At 40.6% G+C, this 23,735-nt stretch overlaps 1 protein-coding gene across 1 annotated transcript in view; it reads right to left on the bottom strand.

Annotated features, from left to right (window-relative positions):
- LOC124775796 (A-kinase anchor protein 9-like) overlaps positions 1-23,735 on the bottom strand; it is a 517,018-nt gene that overhangs the window by 11,887 nt on the left and 481,396 nt on the right. The window contains exons 48-50 of the mRNA XM_047250627.1: positions 20,899-21,057; positions 2,170-2,375; positions 179-318 (exon numbers count right to left, since the gene is read on the bottom strand). Of these exons, the coding sequence (XP_047106583.1) occupies positions 179-318; positions 2,170-2,375; positions 20,899-21,057 (505 nt within the window). The remainder of the gene's footprint in view (positions 1-178; positions 319-2,169; positions 2,376-20,898; positions 21,058-23,735) is intronic.

Here is a 23,735-nt window from a genome sequence, read left to right on the forward strand (position 1 = left end):
ATAGATTTTTAGATTTTTTTGCTTATAACTCGTTCTTGAAATTTTGTAAGTATGCTTGTGTCTGTTCTCGTATGCCAATTCAGGTTTTTCAACATTTATTAAATGTTCTCCCTTGAGTCAAACAACAGTATTGGCATTTTATTTTCTACATGTTATTGGAAAATGTCTGTTTTCTTACCATGATAAGATGATGCTCCAATAATGCTCTCACTATAAGCTCGTCCCAGCACAGTGTTGCCTCCTATCAGGCGTCCATATTTCCATCGCCTCACTAGATACTTCATTCTATGAATAGCTACTACAGCAAAGGCTGCAGATCTGCAGAACAAAACAGAAAATAAAGAGGTGCACAGGTTGCCATTGAAATACAGTTTTATCTAAACCGGCTATGAAAACTGTAATATTGTACTTAGTTCAATTTGTGGAATGCTGCAGTTTTTAAGTGATCCAAATCAATCAATACATACGCTAATTTGTATGTCAAAATGAATATAGTGCAAATTTCTGGCAGAATGTAAATAATATAGAAGTAAGGAGACCACTCATCAAATAGCAGTGACACACACACACACACACACACACACACACACAATGGGGAGAGACATATATGCGTGTGTAAATAGCAAATCCTATTAGAAGATGTAGTATATATCATTTGAAATATCAAAACATGGACAACATACAGACACAAATTACAGGCTAGAGTTGTTATAGTTTCATGCAGCAGTTACGTTGGGAGGAGGCAATGTTAAGAAACAAAAAAAGCATCCTTGTGATGTTGTTACATAATTACTGTGACCAACCACTGACGTGATGATTTAGTATAGTCAAGATATCACATTATATTCCTTTTTACTTGTGTCATCTGTCAGAAAAAAAGGAAAAAAAACTGGGCTTTAGGTATGAGTTATAATACCGTTAAAATAAGCATCTACCATAAATTACTTGTGACAGGTGTAAAAACCAGAATGCAACTTCACTACTCCATGTCTCCCTAACACTCACTTTTATTGGCAAAATGTGATCTGTACAGTTGTTTAATATCTAAAATAAAAATGATTCTCTATATCTATAAAGACTCTCTGCAAAACGACTGAGAATTTCATGGAAGATGGGGCTTCTTCCCAAGCCAATAGTGTATGGAGTGAAGGAGGAATTACTGTTTAGGCTGTCTCTGTTCACCCTGTAATTAGTCTAATCATGGCCCAACTTTAGATGTTATACAGGTAATGAAAGGAGTAAAGGTAGCCCATCACCATGTAATTGAGGTGTTGAGCAGCTAACAGACACATTAATAAGGCTGAAAGCATTGCTGGGACTATGTTGTTCTTCGGAGCTAACTACTGCAACACACACACACACACACACACACACACACACACACACTGTTGTTCCAGCCCCGGTGCATTATATTCTCCCAGCACAGTAGCTTATCTGAAACATGGATGATTTGTTACGAGATTGGTGGACATAAAGTTTTTACCTATACTAATTACGTCCCAGATTTTCAGATTTTATTTTCTTGTTACTATGAATACTACAAAAACACAAAAAATAAGCTCTCCCAAAGGGTTTTAGGAGGTCCTGTTTCGATTTCTATTCTGCCCGTGAACATACTGATCACACACTTTTACTTGGCCCCTGAGTGGAAGATGCCAGAAGCAGAAGCTTGTGATCGGCTTGTAGCACATGGCTGCTGAGACAGCCCCGCCTCCTTCCTCAGAGCAGACAGCACAGAGCTTATAAAAGAAACTAACAACATATAATGGACTAATGCATTTCGAAAGTAACACAAAAGTAATAGTGAGTCGTTGGAAGGACCATTTGCAGTCTCTTTGCTCATCTCTGTAACTAATATTAACAATCACTAAGAACACTACTGCATACAGATCAATGCTGTATTCACAATGTCTACATATTATTTCAGAGGGCAATACTTAATATTGTTAAGTAGCTAACGTTGACAAAGAGCGGAAACATTCTGGACTGGTATGAAGTCACCTGACTTCCAACCATCACAGAGGGGTCAAGTAAAAGTGTACTACTGGCAGTTTAATTTGCTTGTCACATGTCCTTCCAGAGACGTATATCATTTTCTTGTTTACAAAAATGTGAGACATAAATTTTTGTGTAATATAACTGACTAACTATTTCTTTAAGTATTGATACCTGAAACTAATTCTGGGAATTGTCTTTTGATGTTTTTCACTCCTCCTCTTGCATCCACTGGATTCTGCAAGTTGTGTCAATTTTCTGATTGTACTGCACTCAGTATCCTCATATCCCCCAAGAACAACTAAAAGATATCTTTTCTGCCAAATAAGAGATTTGCGATAGCTTTCTGCTCTTAGGTACTTCCCAAATAGATGGTTTACCTGAAAATTAAAAATAGTATTGAATAAAATGAATCTGTATGAAGAATTGTATATGCTTGAAATTATTGTTACTTCTATTCCCACATGAAAAAGTTAAAAATAAGCATTCTGACAGTTCAGTATCAAATGGCAATTCATTTCTGAAATAAAAAAAAATGCTAAAAAAATATTACACAAGTGTTGTACATACTGAGCAAAATATAGCATTAATCTACTTAAATAATGAAAGAATTCAGTATATTATTGTCTGTGTTTAATTAACTGATGTGTATGTACCTCTAAACTAAACTAAACTCCGCCCGAACAGGCCATGAAGGCCCAACCGTACCGACTGGGCGCTGTGGCCATCCTCAGCCCACCAGCATCACCGGATGCAGATGCGGAGGGGCATGTAGTCAGCACACCACTCTCCCGGCCCTATGTCAGTTTACAAGACCGGAGCCACTACTTCTCAATCGAGTTCCTCAGTTTGCCTCACAAGGGCTGAGTGCACTCCGCTTGCCAATAGCACTTGGCAGACCAGATGGGCATCCATTCAAGTGCTAGCCCAGCCCGACAGTGCTTAACTTCGGTGATCTCACGGGAAATGGTGTTAACACTGCAGCAAGATTGTTGGCCTATGTACCTCTAATACATCTTGTATGTTGCCACATGCCCTTTGCACAGCAAGCAGCATATGCAAGGTTCATGATGAAGTGCTGCTGTTGCAACTATTATGCAAATGTAACTCCTTTCCACCATTCCCACCCGTCAGTATTTATAAACAAAGAATCATACCTTACATATGTCGGATTGGCAACGCATATTTTTCTTCCTGTTAGTTAAATTGTGCACACAAAGAAGGGTTTAGGGTATTATTACTCACTTTTAACACAATTTTAGTACTGTTTCATGCCTATATTATTATATCTAAGAGTAACTGTTTGTCACCTAGACTTATATATATACCCCCATTTTATTCAAATGTCTGGTATTGATCTGTGATGGAAATAACCATGTATATATAACCTCGTCTGTACTTGTTTGTACCATATAAATTGCTAATGTCAAGGTAAATTGCATCTTAATCAAAATGAACGAAATGTAACTACTTTTAATGAAGTCATCCTTTATATAATATGTTTATAATATATTCATTTTGTACAATAGCTCACAGACTACTGATGTCTCACATTGTTTGTTTCATGTACGGTGTGTTATACAGGGCCTATAAGTACAGCTGGAGGAGTTTCATTTTTAAGAAAAACAATATTATTTGGTTCTTAGAAAATGGACATCAGATATTTTTTCCAAATTGCCTTATACAGAAGGAACAACATCAATCACCATTTATCATTTTTTCACATTTTTCTTTAGATTAAATTAATATTTGTTCCATACATCATGAATATGACAATTTTTTGTTTAAGATTACTAATTTATATCTAAAAATTCGTCTACTGAGAAGGATGACTTGTCATTCAAAAATTCTTTAAAATTTGTTTTTAAATGTTGGTTAGCTATCTGTCAGACTTTTGAGGTTATTTAGTAAGCGGTCACAGACTTTTATGGCAGCATACTTCACCCTTTCTATGCTTTTATAAATTTGTTACTTTTTGACAGTCTAAGAGAGCCAAAATCATATTTTATATGAGTAAATAATATTATCACAACCTAAGTTTTGAATAAAGAAGCCTTATCTACATCTACATCTACATCGATACTCCGCAAGCCACCCAACGGTGTGTGGCGGAGGGCACTTTACGTGCCACTGTCATTACCTCCCTTTCCTGTTCCAGTCACGTATGGTTCGCGGGAAGAACGACTGTCTGAAAGCCTCCGTGCACGCTCTAATCTCTCTAATTTTACATTCGTGATCTCCTCGGGAAGTATAAGTAGGGGGAAGCAATATATTCGATACCTCATCCAGAAACGCACCCTCTCGAAACCTGGCGAGCAAGCTACACCGCGATGCAGAGCGCCTCTCTTGCAGAGTCTGCCACTTGAGTTTATTAAACATCTCCGTAACGCTATCACGGTTACCAAATAACCCAGTGACGAAACGCGCCGCTCTTCTTTGGATCTTCTCTATCTCCTCCGTCAACCCGACTTGGTACGGATCCCACACTGATGAGCAATACTCAAGTATAGGTCGAACGAGTGTTTTGTAAGCCACCTCCTTTGTTGATGGACTACATTTTCTAAGCACTCTCCCAATGAATCTCAACCTGGTACCCGCCTTACCAACAATTAGTTTTATATGATCATTCCACTTCAAATCGTTCCGTACGCATACTCCCAGATATTTTACAGAAGTAACTGCTACCAGTGTTTGTTCCGCTATCATATAATCATACAATAAGGGATCCTTCTTTCTATGTATTCGCAATACATTACATTTGTCTATGTTAAGGGTCAGTTGCCACTCCCTGCACCAAGTGCCTATCCGCTGCAGATCTTCCTGTATTTCGCTACAATTTTCTAATGCAGCAACTTCTCTGTATACTACAGCATCATCTGCGAAAAGCCGCATGGAACTTCCGACACTATCTACTAAGTCATTTATATATATTGTGAAAAGCAATGGTCCCATAACACTCCCCTGTGGCACGCCAGAGGTTACTTTAACGTCTGTAGACGTCTCTCCATTGATAACAACATGCTGTGTTCTGTTTGCTAAAAACTCTTCAATCCAGCCACACAGCTGGTCTGATATTCTGTAGGCTCTTACTTTGTTTATCAGGCGACAGTGCGGAACTGTATCGAACGCCTTCCGGAAGACAAGAAAAATAGCATCTACCTGGGAGCCTGTATCTAATATTTTCTGGGTCTCATGAACAAATAAGGCGAGTTGGGTCTCACACGATCGCTGTTTCCGGAATCCATGTTGATTCCTACATAGTAGATTCTGGGTTTCCAGAAATGACATGATACGCGAGCAAAAAACATGTTCTAAAATTCTACAAGAGGGTCTATAGTTTTGCGCATCTGCTCGACGACCCTTCTTGAAGACTGGGACTATCTGTGCTCTTTTCCAATCATTTGGAACCCTCCGTTCCTCTAGAGACTTGCGGTACACGGCTGTGTCAAATAGTAACTGCAAATGTGGGTCTTAACAAGTACTTTTCTGACAAGACCAATTTTAAAAATTCTTACATCTTTTAATGGTCTTCTGCTTCTTATTACTAACCTGTCCATTTCTTGAATGTTGCTTAAATATAAATAACGGTTGTGCTCTCTCAATTTACTTTTTTTTCTTCAAGTAGCTGTTTTCTTACCAAAGACATTAAAACTATAAGGCATCATTAGAGAAAGTAGAAGACAGCAAGCCAAATACTGTATGTTAAAGAATTAAGTTAGAAAAAGGACAAAAGAAGATAGATAAAACATGATTTTTCAAATAAGATATTAGAAAGGAGAATAATTATTTTTTGAAGAACTACCTGAAATTTAGTGATGTAAAAGGCTAAAAATGTATATTAAACAAAGGACTAAAGTGAAAGAAATGGCAAAAAAGCAAAAATTATGTTGTGGAAAGAGTGTGAGCAAAAAGAGGGAAAATTACTAAACAAGTGCTGAAAGTCGTTTTATCACAAAGATAGCGAGGAAAGTTCACGAACATTCTTTGAAGCTCACAAAGTGCAAAAAATTGTAACAAATTAGAGTGAAATAATCATGAAACTGAAGAAAGAATTGAATAAATTAATGAAGGCATTTTACAGATGGATGAGGGAACAGGAAGAAATAAATAAACCAAAAGAAGATATAGCTTGAGATATACATGGCCAACTGTGGTTCTCTCTGAAATGTATACAATTTCTCTAACTACTGGAACTGTTGTTCATTCATTCACTCAGTCTGTCACAAACACACATTAGTTTCCTCTCTTATCCCCATTTTTAGGGTAGGGAGAAGCTATGGAAATACTGACCATAGAATCAGGTTTTGGTGGAAGTAAAGCTTTGAGGGGGCAGATCTAGACTCATGCTTGAATAGCCCAGTCGTTGTAGCACTTGCCTGTGAAAGGCAAAGATCCCAGATTCAAATCTCAGTCCAGCATACTGTTTGAATCTGCTAGGAAATTTCAATTCGGCGCACGCTTTGCTGCAGAGTGACAATTTATTCTGGGTTATTGTTATTACTATTAATAATAATCAAATGTGCTTCCAGCGTTCACAGAAGACACAGTTGGTGCAGTGATGCAGCCTCATGTAGCTGTATATGTAGGGAACTTGCAGCAGTCCTCAGCAATTAGGAGGCCTAGGTTAGTTGCAAAGTCTAGCAGAAAGAAGGTTCTGCTGCTAGGTAGTTCCCATGGTAGAGTAGTGGGTCAGCAGTTGCAGGAAGTGTTGGGGAGTGAGTACCAGGTCACCAGCATTGTCAAACCTAGTGCAGGGTTGGCTCAGGTGACTGTAAGCATAGGGTAGTTATGTAAGAATTTTACGAAGGAGGATCAGGTATAGTGATAGTGGGTGGAGCAGGGAACAGTCTCGATAGGGACAGGGAATATGATGTCGGTGGTGACTTGGTTAAGATAGCTACTCAAACTGGTGGCACTAATGTGCATTTCGTGCAAGTGTTTCAGCGTCATGATCGGCCTCACCTTAATGCAGCTGTTAGGAGCGTTAACGTGGGGCTAGGGAGGGCACTGGTGGCAGAGGGCTTGGTTCACATCTCAGTGGTGCCAGTTGGGTCTATCAGTAGATGGGGTTTCACTAGGCATGGCCTGCACCTCAATAGGTATGGGAAGGGGAGGCTGGCTAAGCTTATAGGTGACAGTGTAGTGGGTGGTGGTGGTGGTGGTGGTGGTGGTGGTGGTGGTGGTGTCACCCATGTAAAAATACCTGTATTAGTTGGTGTTAGAGCTGCACCTTTTTTAGACTGAAGTCAGCTGATAGGTATACCTGCTTAAAGGAAGTCCCTCTAACTAAGGGCTCACCTTTAGAGGATGTAATGTTTTCAAGTAGGTAAGTAATTCGAATACTTCATCAAAATATAAGAGGTATTAGAGATGAAGTCAGTAAACTGTTAATAGATGTTGACTCAGAAATTATTGGTATATCAGAGCACCACTTAAATAATTTGATAATTCACAGGTTTCCTTTACCAGGCTACAGACTAGCTGGCTGTTTCTCAAGGAGTTCCTTGTAGGTGGGGTAGTGACTATGTACGTAAAAAACAGTATTCAATATGAGTCCATAGATGTATCACGACACTGCACTGAACAGATATTTGAAACTTGTGCAGTGTTAGTTGAATTTAGTGAAACTAAACTTCTAATTGTTGTTGTTTATAGGTCTCCTAACTCTGACTTCAGAGCATTTCTGCTCAAACTAGAGAGGGTTCTCTTGATTCACTTTGTAGGAAGTACCAGACAGTAGTTATATGTGGTGACTTCAATACTAATTTTGTATATAATGGTTGGTAAATCTCCTAAATTCATATGATCTGATGCAAACTGCGTTTTTTCCAACAAGGGTGCAGGGGAACAGTAGCATAGTCTACAGTGGGAAGCACCAACTCAAACCTGGAACATACGGTGTGGTAGGAACTTCTGGGTGAAAACTGGGAGCGGACTCTGGAGACCCCAGTCGTGTTAAAGTAGCAAGGACACGGCGATGCCTTGTGGTGTCGTAAGCCTTTTGCACATCGAAGAAGGTGGCTATCAAGGTTATAACGTCTGGCAAAAGCTGTTTGGATGGCCAGATTCCAGGTAAACAAGATAATCAGTAGTGGAACAGCACTGGCGAAAACCACCCTGGAACGGAGCCAGAAGGCCGCAAGACTCAAGCAGCCAAACCAGCACTGGATCACCATGCGTTAAAGCAAGTTATACAGAACTCCACCAGTAGGTGCTTGATCATTTGGTTGTGGATGCAGTCTGGCCATGGGGCTGTATCAGAGCAATAGCCTAGGACACTGATGAATTCCCACTCACTGAATGGAGCATTACATGACTCCGGGTGGCGTGTAGTAGAAGATGATTGCTTTCACTCCAACCATTGTTTTAGGACATGAAAGACAGGTTGATAATTCTCAGACTGAGGCTTGAGCATATTGCAGAGCAAAATATCTGGTGACAGGGTCTGTGTAGACAGCATGTCCATTATAATTATCTGGGCTGTTATGAAGTGGTCGGTTGATGAATTCTGTGCCAATTCCCAACATTTTGTCCCATCTGCGGAGGACATCTTCAAGGGGGCCTGTAGCTCGATGGAAGGTCCAACATACCCACTGGCTCACTACTGACTGACAGTCAGCCACAAACCTGTCAGTCAGCAGTGAGCCAGTGGGTATGTTGGACCTTCCATTGAGCTACAGACCCCCTTGAAGATGTCCTCCATAGACGGGGATGAAACATTGGGAATTCATCAACCAACCACGGCATAACAGCCCGGATAATTATAATGGACATGACATTTCCGGCTGTGAAAGTCTACATTTTAGTATGTGTAGACAGCGCCATTCATGGTAATACCAGGTACAACTGCAGACGTCTGGTATCCATACAGACATCTGATCTTAATCCAAACCTGTGAAAAAGAGTTACATGGTCCGATGGTCAAAAAGTACCATTCTTAGCATTCTTGCTTCCATCTTTTTATTAGGTGTCAGGCACAGAGTCACTCAAAAGCAATGAGGTGCTCCATCGATGGGCGCTACTTATGGTGTTGGAGAGCCTGCCTATAATCTCAAATGGCCTCTGCTGCGATTTCTAAGGACAGCGAAGGTACTGTCTTCTGTCAGGGTGGGCCTGAGGAACATGGGATCGCTAAATCAGCTGCTGAAAGAATGGATGTGATTGTGTTCTGGACTGCCTCATTGATATCTCTATGCAGCAGGAAGGCAAGAGAGGTGAAAGCATCCCAGTCAGCACTGTTGAGAGCCCATGGGCAGGCATCCAGTGGAGTGATACTGTAGGAAGGACAGGAAGTTCGGGAAATGGTTGCTACCACACAGGTCATTGTGGACCCCCCAGTTGATGGATGGAAGAAGACAAGGGCTGCAAATGGAAAGGTCAATGTCCAAGGAAGTTCCTTGTGCCACGTTGAAATGTGTGGAGGTACCAGTATTCAAGAGTGAAAGGTCAAGTTGTGAAAGTAAATTTTTTAGGTCTTTACCATGGTCAATTACCATGGTTCATACCCCAAAAAGGGCTATGGGCGTTGAAATCACCCTACATTAGGAAAGGTGCCGGGAGCTGAGAAACCAATGCAAACTGTACGTTCTGAGACATTTCACCATCAGGAGAGAGGTAAACATTGTAGATGGCAATATCCTGAAATGCCATTATCTGAACAGTCAGAGCCTCCAAAGGTGTATTATGAGCCACGAATTTGCTATATAGAGTGTCTAGAACATATATGTAAACTCCGCCTGGAACCCTGTCATAGGCAGCGTGATTTTTATAATATTCCCAGTATCCATGAAGGGCTGGGGTCTGCATTGCCAGAAACCAAGTCTCCTGAAGGGCAATGCAGAAAGCAGGTGAAGTGCTTAAAAGATGTCGAAGCTCATACAGGTGGTGAAAAAAACTGCTACAGTTCCACTGGAGAATAATGTTATCGATGTACAGTTAGGCCATTAAGGGACCAAGGGAGCATGATGTGCCTCAGGGTCACCTGCTGCCACTGGTTGAGGGGTTGTGGCATCAATATACATAGGTTCCACATTCCGTTGTGTGGTGTGAACGGGGCTGCTGGAATCTCCGCCTCAGACACAGGGATGGAACAGGTGGGATCTATTGGCATGCGGGCCACTGGAATGTCCTTCTTGGAGGACCTTTTCTTGTCTTTGCTCTCCCTAGAGGATTTTTACAATTGCAAGGGCTTCTCTGAATCACTTTTAGATAAAGATGATGATTAATGTCATCATAGGTGTAGCATATGACATTGTTTGACACACTGGGTGCAACCGCTCGTACATTTTGGACTCTTAGTAACTGAGTTTGTCCAGTGTCTCATATTCTTGTGTTTTCTTTTCTTTATGGCAAACAGTGCAATTTCATGAGCAGGGAAAAGAGCCCTTTCCTCAGCTGACACAGATGGGGGAGATGTGCAGGGAGCATCTGCATGCTGCGTTCATCCACAATCTCTATATCGCATGGGGAAGGGGGAGGAGTGGGGGACATATTGTTTCACTTTACAGTGGTATTCCATCGCCTTTATCTTTTCAGGCAATGAATTGCCCTCGAAGGACAAATGAGGGCACCAGTAGCAACCCTGTGGTCCTTTGGCCCCCAATGTACACGATGGACATAATATACACCCCGTCACTCCAAGTTGGCGCATAGCTCATCATCAGATTTTAAGACTATGGAAAATGCTGCCCTGGACTAAATTTAGATTGTTATGGGGAGTAACAGTCATTGGTATGTTACCCAGCTTGTTAGAAGCGAGCAGTGCCCATGACTGGGCAGGAGATGCTGTTTTGATCAAAAATGACCCACTTTTCATTTTAGTGATGGATGCCACTTCCCTGAACTTGTCTTCTAGGTTCTCCATAAAGAACAGGGGCTTTGTGAGCCAGAAGGATTCACCATCAGCCCCTGCACAAAACAAGTACTGTGGGGAGTATTGCTCCGCTTGCCACTTAGGCCTACATTCCTCCCACAGGATAGCGAGGGAAGGGAACATTGTAGGGCCCTATCTCTCTGAATTGAAACAGGACTGTCCTTTCATAGAGACTGCAGGGTCTTATGCCCATCAGCGGGAGAAAAGTTCATCTTCTTCATTTGTGGGTGATCTGCCATGGTTCCACTGACAGTGAATGGGGCCTCTTCCCATGGGCACCACCAAGCCTCAGCAATAGCTACCTGGCCAATGATCTGTTGCTCGAAGTTCCCATGCCCCAGTCACAAAGGGCACATACTCCTTGGCCTACATGGGGAGTTTTCAGCTCAGGCACCAACTGTGTGATCTCTGTGTGGTCAGGAGCCTACAACAATGCAGGTACTTGATGAACACCCCCCCCCCCTCCCCCCTCCCATAACGGGATGGCTACCATGCTGGATTTTGGGTGTATTACAGCTTTAAAGGGACGGGTGCATAGATGGAGAGGCACAAAAGTGAAGCACACACTCCACTGGGCGACCTTCCCTGCACAATCCGCAATTCTGGAGAATTTTGAAAATTGGTGGCAGGTTAAACCCCACAATGGGGACCATGTGTTTACTTAATGAAAAGTTGTAGAATATGTCAGAAATGGAAACTCAAGGCCAAATCATAAACCACGTCCAAGCAGGGTCAGAACTGAAAACTATCTGCTGGAGAGGTAGAAGGGGAAAGGGGTAGTGGAAGTATAAGCGTGCAGCACGGAAAAGAAGTAATGCAGCAAAGGCTGGGGCCCTGTAGTAACCAAGTACAAACCCACTAAAGAGTTGTGAGCCCCCAGGGGTGGGGAAGGGGGAGGGGAGATGAACAATGGCAATAATTAAGCAAACTAAGTGAAATAACAAAACATTTCAAAATTAAAACATGTGAGAGGTTGGGTGATGGACTGCCTCCATTATAATTCAATTGCATTTTGAAGAATGTCGTACAAAAATGGAGAAAAATAACAAAAGAAGCGGGAATAAATAAAGTGAAACTTGGAAAAGAGAGAGAACTTGGAAACTGACTGGTTAGCTTCTGCTGATGATTTAGCAATCTTAACAGCAAACCTACAAGGCGTAACAAAACTGATGAACACTGTCCATGAGGTAGCAGAAAAAACTGGATTACAAATTTTGTTTGAAAAAGCCATATACATAACCAATGTTCAAGGTGAACAAAAATTTATGGAATCACAGCACAGAAAAAAAGTAAGTTTCTAATTATAACATTTGGGAGAAGTAATCTAACCAATGATCAGGACAAAGCAGCTAACATAAATAGAGCCATAAAAATGAAAACGGCATTCCACTTATCAAAGAACACACAAATCCTTATCTATTAATACACAATTGAAGCATTACAATGTGGTGACTAAAAAAACCAGGTGCCTTTATACCTCAAAATGCCTTGCCATAAACACAGCCAAACAGTTCAATGATTTGAAAAGAAAGAAAGAAGAATAATCTGAAAAATTCTGAATTCAAAGTATGAAAAATGGATTTAGGAAACTGAGAAGCAACCAATGAGGAGGTGTATGGAGATAAAAAAAACCTGAGAATATACCGTATTTACTCGAATCTAAGCCGCACTCGAATCTAAGCCGCACCTGAAAAATGAGACTCGAAATAAAGGAAAAAAAAAAAATTCCCAACCTAAGCCGCACCTGAAATTTGCGACTCGAAATTCAAGGGGAGAGAAAAGTTTTAGGCCGCACCTCCAAATCGAAACAAAGTTGGTCCATTGTAATATGAGACACAATTGAATGAATGACGATACAGTGACAGTAGTTTGGTTCGAGTCGTAAGCTTAGCAGTTAAGCTTTACCAGGTAGCCATTGCTATGCGTCAGGCGCTCCGTCCGTATTTATGCGAGTACCATTCCTTTTTCACGTGCTCTGTCTGGTTTGAATCGATTGCTTATTTTGCTTTGATCTGATAACTGCCGTTTTCTTTGTTATAGGTGTTCACGTCATCCTAAGCTGAAAATGCATTACTGTAATGTCATGCATTGTTTGTCGCATTCTGACAGTGCGTGTTTACGGCCTGTCGCCGCTCGCGGCACGGCTTGCTTTTGTGCGCGCTACCGCCGCTTACACTTAAAAAAAAAAAAAGAGAGAGGGGAATCGTCTCATTAGCGAAACAATGGCAAGAGACTGCTATTTGCTGTTACTTACACTGCTGCTTTCTTTGATAATGATCAACAAGAACCAAATAATAGACTGCGTATTTCAGAACATGTTCTGAACGAGAGTTCGGCGAAAATTTTTCTCCGTTTGAAAATCTTTGCGGCCGCTTCTGTAGTACATCAAATTCTGCACAGAAATTAGAGTCATCTTAGATTTAAAAATCTGTTCAGTTGCCATACTTCATTTCTGACTGTATCACATTAGGCATAAGAATAATACGAATATAAACATGACACGATACGTATATTCTTCCGCGTTTGCTGTTGTCTCACTCTAGTTTCATAGTTTATTAGGCAGGATTTAAATGAGATAGCAGCAAACGCGAAAGAATACATGGCAAAATGTTTATATTCGATTATTTATTATGGTGAAGAGAATACTGGATGTGAATCACATTTCATCAGGTTCCTATTAGCAACCAACTCTTCTCACTGGTAGGAAAAAATTCAGAACGTAGAGTTGGGCATATTTACAAACATCCTAAACAGTCTTGGCAGTCGGATTTTCGTAGTACATTGAAATTCTGCTACATTCGAAGATGAACAATACGGAATTTGTATTTACTTCGTTGGATAATGTATGAAAATGCAGTGGTCGAAACTCGGGGCGGAGAAAAAAAAAGCTTGTCTTCCACCTTTCTTAAATTTATTTACTGACGCAGAGGTTTTGGCGAAAGTATTTATCTTTGGGCCTACAAAGCATACCTGTGTAGCGCTACATATATTCGACAGCAGAAGTTATAGTTGTAGCGGCACCTACCAACATTTTTCAGAACTTCCCGTTGCTTTGCACTCGATTCTAAGCCGCAGGCGGTTTTTTGGATTACAAAAATCGGGAAAAAAGTGCGGCTTAGATTCAAGTAAATACGGTAATAGATACAATCATAAAGTGGAGGATTACACTTTATTGCCAGTTAAAAAGAATGGATAACAAGAGGTTGACAAAGAAATACTCAACTTATTTGACAGAAATCCGAAACCCCATTTTGTAGTTTATAGAAGTTAACATAGACCTACGGGATTTGGGAATAACAGATACAGACATTGAAAACAGACATGAATTTAGGAAAAAAGGTACAAAAAATTAGGGGGTTTTCAGAAGAAAACTGAAATGAATTCAGGAAGGACATGGACAGATGCCCCCCCATGAACCATGGACCTTGCCGTTGGTGGGGAGGCTTGCGTGCCTCAGCGATACAGATGGCCGAACCGTAGGTGCAACCACAACGGAGGGGTATCTGTTGAGAGGCCAGACAAACATGTGGTTCCTGAAGAGGGGCAGCAGCCTTTTCAGTAGTTGCAGGGGCAACAGTCTGGATGATTGACTGATCTGGCCTTGTAACATTAACCAAAACGGCCTTGCTGTGCTGGTACTGCGAACGGCTGAAAGCAAGGGGAAACTACAGCCGTAATTTTTCCCGAGGACATGCAGCTTTACTGTATGATTAAATGATGATGGCGTCCTCTTGGGTAAAATATTCCGGAGGTAAAATAGTCCCCCATTCGGATCTCCGGGCGGGGACTACTCAAGAGGACGTCGTTATCAGAAGAAAGAAAACTGGCGTTCTACGGATCGGAGCGTGGAATGTCAGATCCCTTAATCGGGCAGGTAGGTTAGAAAATTTAAAAAGGGAAATGGATAGGTTAAAGTTAGATATAGTGGGAATTAGTGAAGTTCGGTGGCAGGAGGAACAAGACTTTTGGTCAGGTGATTACAGGGTTATAAATACAAAATCAAATAGGGGTAATGCAGGAGTAGGTTTAATAATGAATAAAAAAATAGGAGTGCGGGTTAGCTACTACAAACAGCATAGTGAACGCATTATTGTGGCCAAGATAGACACAAAGCCCATGCCTACTACAGTAGTACAAGTTTATATGCCAACTAGCTCTGCAGATGATGAAGAAATTGATGAAATGTATGACGAGATAAAAGAAATTATTCAGGTAGTGAAGGGAGACGAAAATTTAATAGTCATGGGTGACTGGAATTCGTCAGTAGGAAAAGGGAGAGAAGGAAACATAGTAGGTGAATATGGATTGGGGGGAAGAAATGAAAGAGGAAGCCGCCTTGTAGAATTTTGCACAGAGCATAACTTAATCATAGCTAACACTTGGTTCAAGAATCATAAAAGAAGGTTGTATACCTGGAAGAATCCTGGGGATAGTAAAAGGTATCAGATAGATTATATAATGGTAAGACAGAGATTTAGGAACCAGGTTTTAAACTGTAAGACATTTCCAGGGGCAGATGTGGATTCTGACCACAATATATTGGTTATGAACTGCAGATTGAAACTGAAGAAACTGCAAAAAGGTGGGAATTTAAGGAGATGGGACCTGGATAAACTGAAAGAACCAGAGGTTGTACAGAGTTTCAGGGAGAGCATAAGGGAACAATTGACAGGAATGGGGGAAAGAAACACAGTAGAAGAAGAATGGGTAGGTCTGAGGGATGAAGTAGTGAAGGCAGCAGAGGATCAAGTAGGTAAAAAGACGAGGGCTAATAGAAATCCTTGGGTAACAGAAGAAATATTGAATTTAATTGATGAAAGGAGAAAATATAAAAATGCAGTAAATGAAGCAGGCAAAAAGGAATACAAACGTCTCAAAAATGAGATCGACAGGAAGTGCAAAATGGCTAAGCAGGGATGGCTAGAGGACAAATGTAAGGATGTAGAGGCTTGTCTCACTAGAGGTCAGATAGATACTGCCTACAGGAAAATTAAAGAGACCTTTGGAGAGAAGAGAACCACTTGTATGAATATCAAGAGCTCAGATGGAAACCCAGTTCTAAGCAAAGAAGGGAAGGCAGAAAGGTGGAAGGAGTATATAGAGGGTTTATACAAGGGCGATGTACTTGAGGACAATATTATGGAAATGGAAGAGGATGTAGATGAAGATGAAATGGGAGATATGATACTGCGTGAAGAGTTTGACAGAGCACTGAAAGACCTGAGTCGAAACAAAGCCCCGGGAGTAGACAACATTCCATTAGAACTACTGATGGCCTTGGGAGAGCCAGTCATGACAAAACTCTACCATCTGGTGAGCAAGATGTATGAGACAGGCGAAATACCCACAGACTTCAAGAAGAATATAATAATTCCAATCCCAAAGAAAGCAGGTGTTGACAGATGTGAAAATTACCGAACTATCAGTTTAATAAGTCACAGCTGCAAAATACTAACGCGAATTCTTTACAGACGAATGGAAAAACTAGTAGAAGCGGACCTCGGGGAAGATCAGTTTGGATTCCGTAGAAATGTTGGAACACGTGAGGCAATACTAACCTTACGACTTATCTTAGAAGAAAGATTAAGAAAAGGCAAACCTACGTTTCTAGCATTTGTAGACTTAGAGAAAGCTTTTGACAACGTTAACTGGAATACTCTCTTTCAAATTCTGAAGGTGGCAGGGGTAAAATACAGGGAGCGAAAGGCTATTTACAATTTGTACAGAAACCAGATGGCAGTTATAAGAGTCGAGGGGCATGAAAGGGAAGCAGTGGTTGGGAAAGGAGTGAGACAGGGTTGTAGCCTCTCCCCGATGTTATTCAATCTGTATATTGAGCAAGCAGTAAAGGAAACAAAAGAAAAATTCGGAGTAGGTATTAAAATTCATGGAGAAGAAGTAAAAACTTTGAGGTTTGCCGATGACATTGTAATTCTGTCAGAGACAGCAAAGGACTTGGAAGAGCAGTTGAACGGAATGGACAGTGTCTTGAAAGGAGGATATAAGATGAACATCAACAAAAGCAAAACGAGGATAATGGAATGTAGTCAAATTAAATCGGGTGATGCTGAGGGGATTAGATTAGGTAATGAGACACTTAAAGTAGTAAAGGAGTTTTGCTATTTGGGGAGCAAAATAACTGATGATGGTCGAAGTAGAGAGGATATAAAATGTAGACTGGCAATGGCAAGGAAATCGTTTCTGAAGAAGAGAAATTTGCTAACATCGAGTATAGATTTAATTGTCAGGAAGTCGTTTCTGAAAGTATTTGTATGGAGTGTAGCCATGTATGGAAGTGAAACATGGACGATAACCAGTTTGGACAAGAAGAGAATAGAAGCTTTCGAAATGTGGTGCTACAGAAGAATGCTGAAGATAAGGTGGGTAGATCACGTAACTAATGAGGAGGTATTGAATAGGATTGGGGAGAAGAGAAGTTTGTGGCACAACTTGACTAGAAGAAGGGATCGGTTGGTAGGACATGTTTTGAGGCATCAAGGGATCACAAATTTAGCATTGGAGGGCAGCGTGGAGGGTAAAAATCGTAGAGGGAGACCAAGAGATCAATACACTAAGCAGATTCAGAAGGATGTAGGTTGTAGTAGGTACTGGGAGATGAAGAAGCTTGCACAGGATAGAGTAGCATGGAGAGCTGCATCAAACCAGTCTCAGGACTGAAGACCACAACAACAACAACATGGACAGATGAGAAAAGAGAACAACAGAGAGCAAGAATGAAGAAATACTGGAACACCCAGAAATCAGCAATTTCACATGGTTCTGAGTATGCCAATTTCAAATATAATAATAATAATAATAATAATAATAATAACAATAATAATTGAAAAAGTGAGACAAGCAGATGTTAAATAATGGAGTCACAAAATATAGCGAATAATAAAGAGAACAAGTATTCTAAAACAATATAGCTGTTGCTACAATAGACACAAACCAAATAAACTTACAGAATAGTCATTCTTGATAAACATCAGAACAGCTGTTGCACTGACATTACAAAGTTCCAAATTCAAAGTCAAATAAAAATAAACAACATTCAATGCCCATATTAGCACAGTAATTTGTTTTAGAACTGCATGAGGAGCCACTGATTCATCATAGACAGTGGCACTTTGGGTACGTTGGCCCCTACCTAATTTAATAACCCACATAAAATCAGCTGAAATTGAGGACTTGGGAACAGGTGTTTTATGCACTTGCACAATGAGTAATGTTCACAACAAGTTAACACAAACAAACTAGTTTATTGTACAAACTAAACTATTATAAGGAGCACTGAAATAATCTCAAGAATTAATAGTTCTTAGCTGTTCCTGAAACCATGAGGCACAGTATTAATGTCACTTGGTAATAGGGTGATTGTTAAAGAAAGGAGTGGCACCATGAGGCACTGTAAAATTTGTGTTCTTAGTAGTGATTTGCCCAGAAAGTAAATGCTTTACACACGATCCAACATGAGTATGAAGACAGAATAAAATCACTAACTCAGCAGCTCATGCTATCAACAAATGTTTTAAGACCATAACATATCTCTTGGGAGCTTGAAATCCAGACTGCACAAACACTGTTGGAGATGGTGCATATGAAAGGTAACTAGCTGCTCAGTGTATGCCAGAACCAACACAAATCTGACACCATGAGGCATGAAACAGATAAACACCTCTCTTGGGAAAATGGCCAAGGCAGGATTCAGTCTTCTTGTGAGCGCACCAGCTGTGATGGGCGGGAGCTTGAACTTTGGCGTATGGGCACTTGCTGGTTGGAGAGAATGTCTTGCAGTGCGATGCACTGCTTTATGTACTATGCTGTGTTGCAGGTGTCAAGAGGGTGAGACTTTGTGATAAGCATCCAAGAATGGGCTATTCGAGATACAAATTCTCTTAACTATGTTCAGAGATATTCTCTGGTTCCGTCAGGCAGCAACTGTAGTAGACAGGTGTCCAGTCACATGGCAGGACTGAGAGTTTTGGACAGAGGAGCACCAAGTAGGACCAACAATTGGGATCTTCACTGAATAAACACGCATCACATTCAAATTTAGCCAATCACCATACATGGATCCTCATAATGTGTTTTTGAACAAGTTTATACTGAGTACTGTTTTGTCCTAGTTTGTTGTGGGCGTGAAAGACATCAAAGAGAAAAAAAGATTGTAAGAGTCTATGGTGAAAAAATCAGTTACAATGTCAATGACTATTACAGTGAATTATACGTCAATATCAGTAATTACATAATGAAAGAAACTGTAAACAGCTACTTGCGCATTTACAGCCATGCTCTTCACCCCACTGTGTTATGCACGGCAGATGGCACTTTCCATAGCACCACACATTAGGATTCCTTTCTGTTCCATTTGTAAACTTAGCATACGAAGGACAACTGCTGAAATGCCTCTTTGTGCACTGTAACTAGCCTAATCTTGTCTTTGCAAACCTTATGTGAGACATATATAGGGAGCCGAAGAAAGTTCCTAGGGTCCTCACTAGTTCTTGAAACTTTGTTAAGGTGCCTTTGTGGAATAATTGGTGTCTATTTTCCAGCATCTGATATGTTAAGATTCCATAACCTTCAAATTTTACAAGAAACAGTTGTTGTCGTGCGATAAGAATGTAAGGAAACATTGTGACTGATTGAATTGATCAAATGAACTTTTGCACCTAGTATTTTCTCTGATTTGGATGGTACTTCTTCCAAAGGATGATTCAATGTCTCAACTACTGCACCACCTGTCTTAATATAAATAGGTGCAGGAGAGCAATTAAAGCATCATCTGAAAACAGAGCACAGGGTGCAAAATTCAGTGTCAAACATCAAGAAACTGGTAGCTGTTTATATGGAGGCTGTTTTCTTTAATTATGAGATCTAATTACCAGTCATGCAAACAAACTACACGGGTTAGTCAAAGTTTTAATTGTCACTTTGAAAAAACAAAAATACACGATTAATTTTTTGTTTCTTTACAGGTTTCATGTCCTAGTACACAGTGTAATCTCCACATCACAGTACCGTAGCACGCTACTAGAGGATCCAAAACAAAACGGCACAGACCACTGATGATATTGAGTATTGTGTGGTAATACATTTTCTGCATTTGAAGAGGAACAAAGGTGCAACAATCCAGAATGAGCACACAGACGCTTACAGCAACAATGCACCATCATGTGGTAAAGTGTTTACGCAATGCACACCATCCAATGAGGTCAAACAAGTCCGAATGACAAAGTACAAAGTGGGATACCATCTATTTGTAAAAAAAATGGGAATTGCAAGAGGAATAGAACACCCAGGTATTCAAAGACCGACATATCACAATTGAGGCAATAGTGGAAAAATGAACATCAGTCATATATCAGTTTTCAACAACTTGCTCCACATTCTGCACTTAAGGAACTCGATTCTGTTGATTGCTCACATCCATTCAAATAGCTCATGAATCTGTCAGGCCAACCAAAATAACTTCTTTAGCCACATAAACAGCATGGACAGAGTGCTGGGTGCATCACTGTGACCTTTAGACAAAGGAGCGAAACAAGCAAGGGAAACGTGGATACACCACTGCCAAAAAAGGTGAAGACTCAACCACCAATACTTGTGAATTTGGGTTGACATTGTTTGGTGCTATCAGATCATGATCATAATGAGGAAACTGTCATGGGAGCACGCTACTGAAATTTTCTGATGAGGTAATGGGAGAATATTAGTTGCAGGGTGATGTCTGAGGGGTATTTTGGTGCCATGACATTGCCTAGCTTCTTCAGTACCAGACAACCCAGTGACTTCTTCCTCTTTTCTCAAATGAAGAAACCACTGTGTGACAGACATTTTAAGAATGACAAAAGGGTGGAACATGCAGAGTCACCCATCACTGGGAAAAATACGTCACATTCAAGGGTGAATATCAATCGCATCTCCTGGCCAGGATTTGACTTTTTTTTCTTTGAGGAAATAATTAAAATTTTATTACTGAGCCTCACAGAGAAACAATGTGGTTATATCTCAAGTGTAATACTTACTCGCTGCTCAGTATCTTTCACTGCTTCAGCTCCCACAGGCATCTCAGACTCTGCCTTTGCCTGAGAAAGTGCCAGTTGTAACGTAGCACGCTCTTGAGTCCATGCAGCTCTCTCAGCAACCAGCTTTGCATCTGAGTTTCTCTTCTCTGCATCACTCACCTAGTGAAAATGACATACATAATTAAACAATTACAACATACAAAACACCTACAAGCATAATATGACAGAAAATCCTTTGAATGTTATTAAAACAGTAACTCATCTTACAAAACAAAACTCATTAAGTGCCCTTTTGAGAGTTACAGAAAAAGACTTTAATGATGGAAGCAGATGACAATCTCAAGGGCAGAAAAAAAAGTAGTAGTTTTCTATTTGATGGTGGAATCAGCATTGTGCACAATACAGACATATCTGTTGATCTGGATTGTGAGCGACTATTTAAGAATGATCAGAATGATTTGAATGAAAGTAATGTTGTGATGTGGAATGCGACAGAATCCCATCATATTATTTAATAGGTATTGCAACCATGGAGAGTACAGAGAATAATTTAGACATTACTGATCACACAAAACAGAAACAGAAACCAATATCTGGTAGGGACATGATAGATGGCTCAGTTCAAAATTCATAGAAAGCATCCTGATATGAAGAAAGGGATGGGAACAGCAACACATAAGGTCAGTGCTAACAGCAGCAAAATAAGAACTCAAAATTGTTATGAAGAATAATGACAATGACATTTTAGGCCAGGGTATGAAACTATAGAAGAGGTAATAAAACTGACAAACAGTAAGAACAATTATAATGAGAGATTCCAATGCTGTATGTGGCACAGTGACCCCAAAAAGAGAAGAGCAAAGAGATTGGACAAGGAAAAAGTAATAACAGAGGACAGTGTCTGCTTGAGTTTTAAGAGGAATATGCCATGGTAATAAGAAACACAACCCTCAAATTACATAAAAGGAGGAGATACCATAATAAATAAGCATTCAGACAGATAAAACTACATTGTTCTGGTGCAGCAGCCTGTGCAAAAACCAGATTTGTAAGGCTTTCAGATGTGACTGTGGTCTGATGTTGGACTGCATGGGAACATGAGGGCACACATACTCATTGTCAAAGTTTCAGTCGGCCACATCTGACCACCACAAGGGAGGTGTGCCATACTGTGCACCAAGTGCATCGTAATCATTTCACACCTGAACTTGCGATTTGAGAAAAATAATGGCCGCCTTGAAAATTCTGTGTCATCCCACACCATGGTCACAGAGTAGCAGCAGCTAGCTGGATTGGGGAATTACCGTCCCATGTACAGGCTGCCGTTAACATCACAACACAAATAACTGTGTTTGGAGTGATGCCACGACCAGGAAGCAGGGACTGCTGATGAATTGTTGGTCTGCACTATGACTAACGACCATCGTTGATGAGAATGGCAATGATGTCACAAGGGGTTTCATTCTTCCAATGTTTTGGAGATGCACAGCAGTGTTACTCACAGTATCACGGTGTGGGAAACCATCAGATATGACTTCAGGTCATGGCTCGTAGTGATTGAGTGAAATATGACAGCACAACAGTATGTCGTGGACGTTCTGCAGCCTCATGTGTTACCTCCCATGCAACAGTATTGTGGTGACTTTTTTCAATGGGATAATGCTTGTCCACATGTGGCACATGTCTCTATGAATTGTCTACACGGTGTTGAGGTACTCCTGTAGCCAGCAAAATACCCTGATAGCTCACTAAAATAACATCACATACCCTCCCAACCCATGACATTTCATTTTCTTTCTTCCTCCCTGCCTGGGTACTTAACTTTTTTTGCCAGTCAGAGTATTTTTCAAAATAAGTATACCAATCTGAGTATTATACCAGGCAAGGGATGCTGCTTGTGACACACAATGAAGAATGAAGTGGAGTGGAAGACTGATTGGGAGCGGTGGAGGAGAAGTGACAGAGTGAAGGAAATAATAGGGATGGTAGGTGTATTTTATTTATTTTTGAAGTTAATTCTAGCACTATATGGCCCAGACAAAAATATGAAACCTTAGTGTATGTGAGAGTGTGAGTACAGGAGTATGTCCCATGTTATATGTCATGAAGGAAACAAAGCTGCTGTGAATAAAAAATTTCATTGTCGGTGCCAATGCAATCACAAGTCGCTGTGGTCATTACAACATCTTTACATCTGTGTGATTCCAATTCTCTGACAATGCTAAGTTGTTTTCCTGATGAACACAAGAATTAAAACAACCAGTGCACCGACAAGTTTATACAACAAATCTATTGTGAAATCCTTTATAGTTATGCAGGCTATAAACATGTACTGTATTTGATCTTTCATTGAACCACATATTTAGTAACTTGCTTTGCTTTTGTACTTAAGCAACAGTGTGGATGTGTCTTAATGGAATGAAGTGAAAGGCATAGAGACAGCCACGGAGGTTGATTTGAGACAGCATGTAGTTTCGACTGAGGAAATGAGGATTGAGGGATGTGTTACAAGAAACATTCCCATCTATGCAACACATAGGAGGAGGTATTAGGGAGAGTGACGAGGGAGGGGCAGGGAAATAGGGCTGTGGGGTGAGGCGGCAGGGAGGGAGAGTGAAATGGCTAAGGTTGCGAAGCAGCCATGGAAACTGAATACATTGTATCTGAGGCAAGTGTTTCCACTTGGTGGTCAGCTATTCTTTCAGCCACAATTAGTCAGTGGTAATTCATTTGGGTGAAGAATTGCTTGGTGGTCATGTTCGCAGAAAAGGCTGTGCAGTAATTATAGCAGAACTGTTCTATGCATGACTACTTTCACATGTAGCCCTACCTCTGAT

The sequence above is a fragment of the Schistocerca piceifrons genome, chromosome 2 (genome assembly GCF_021461385.2).
Source record: "Schistocerca piceifrons isolate TAMUIC-IGC-003096 chromosome 2, iqSchPice1.1, whole genome shotgun sequence".
Classification (NCBI taxonomy): domain Eukaryota; kingdom Metazoa; phylum Arthropoda; class Insecta; order Orthoptera; family Acrididae; genus Schistocerca; species Schistocerca piceifrons.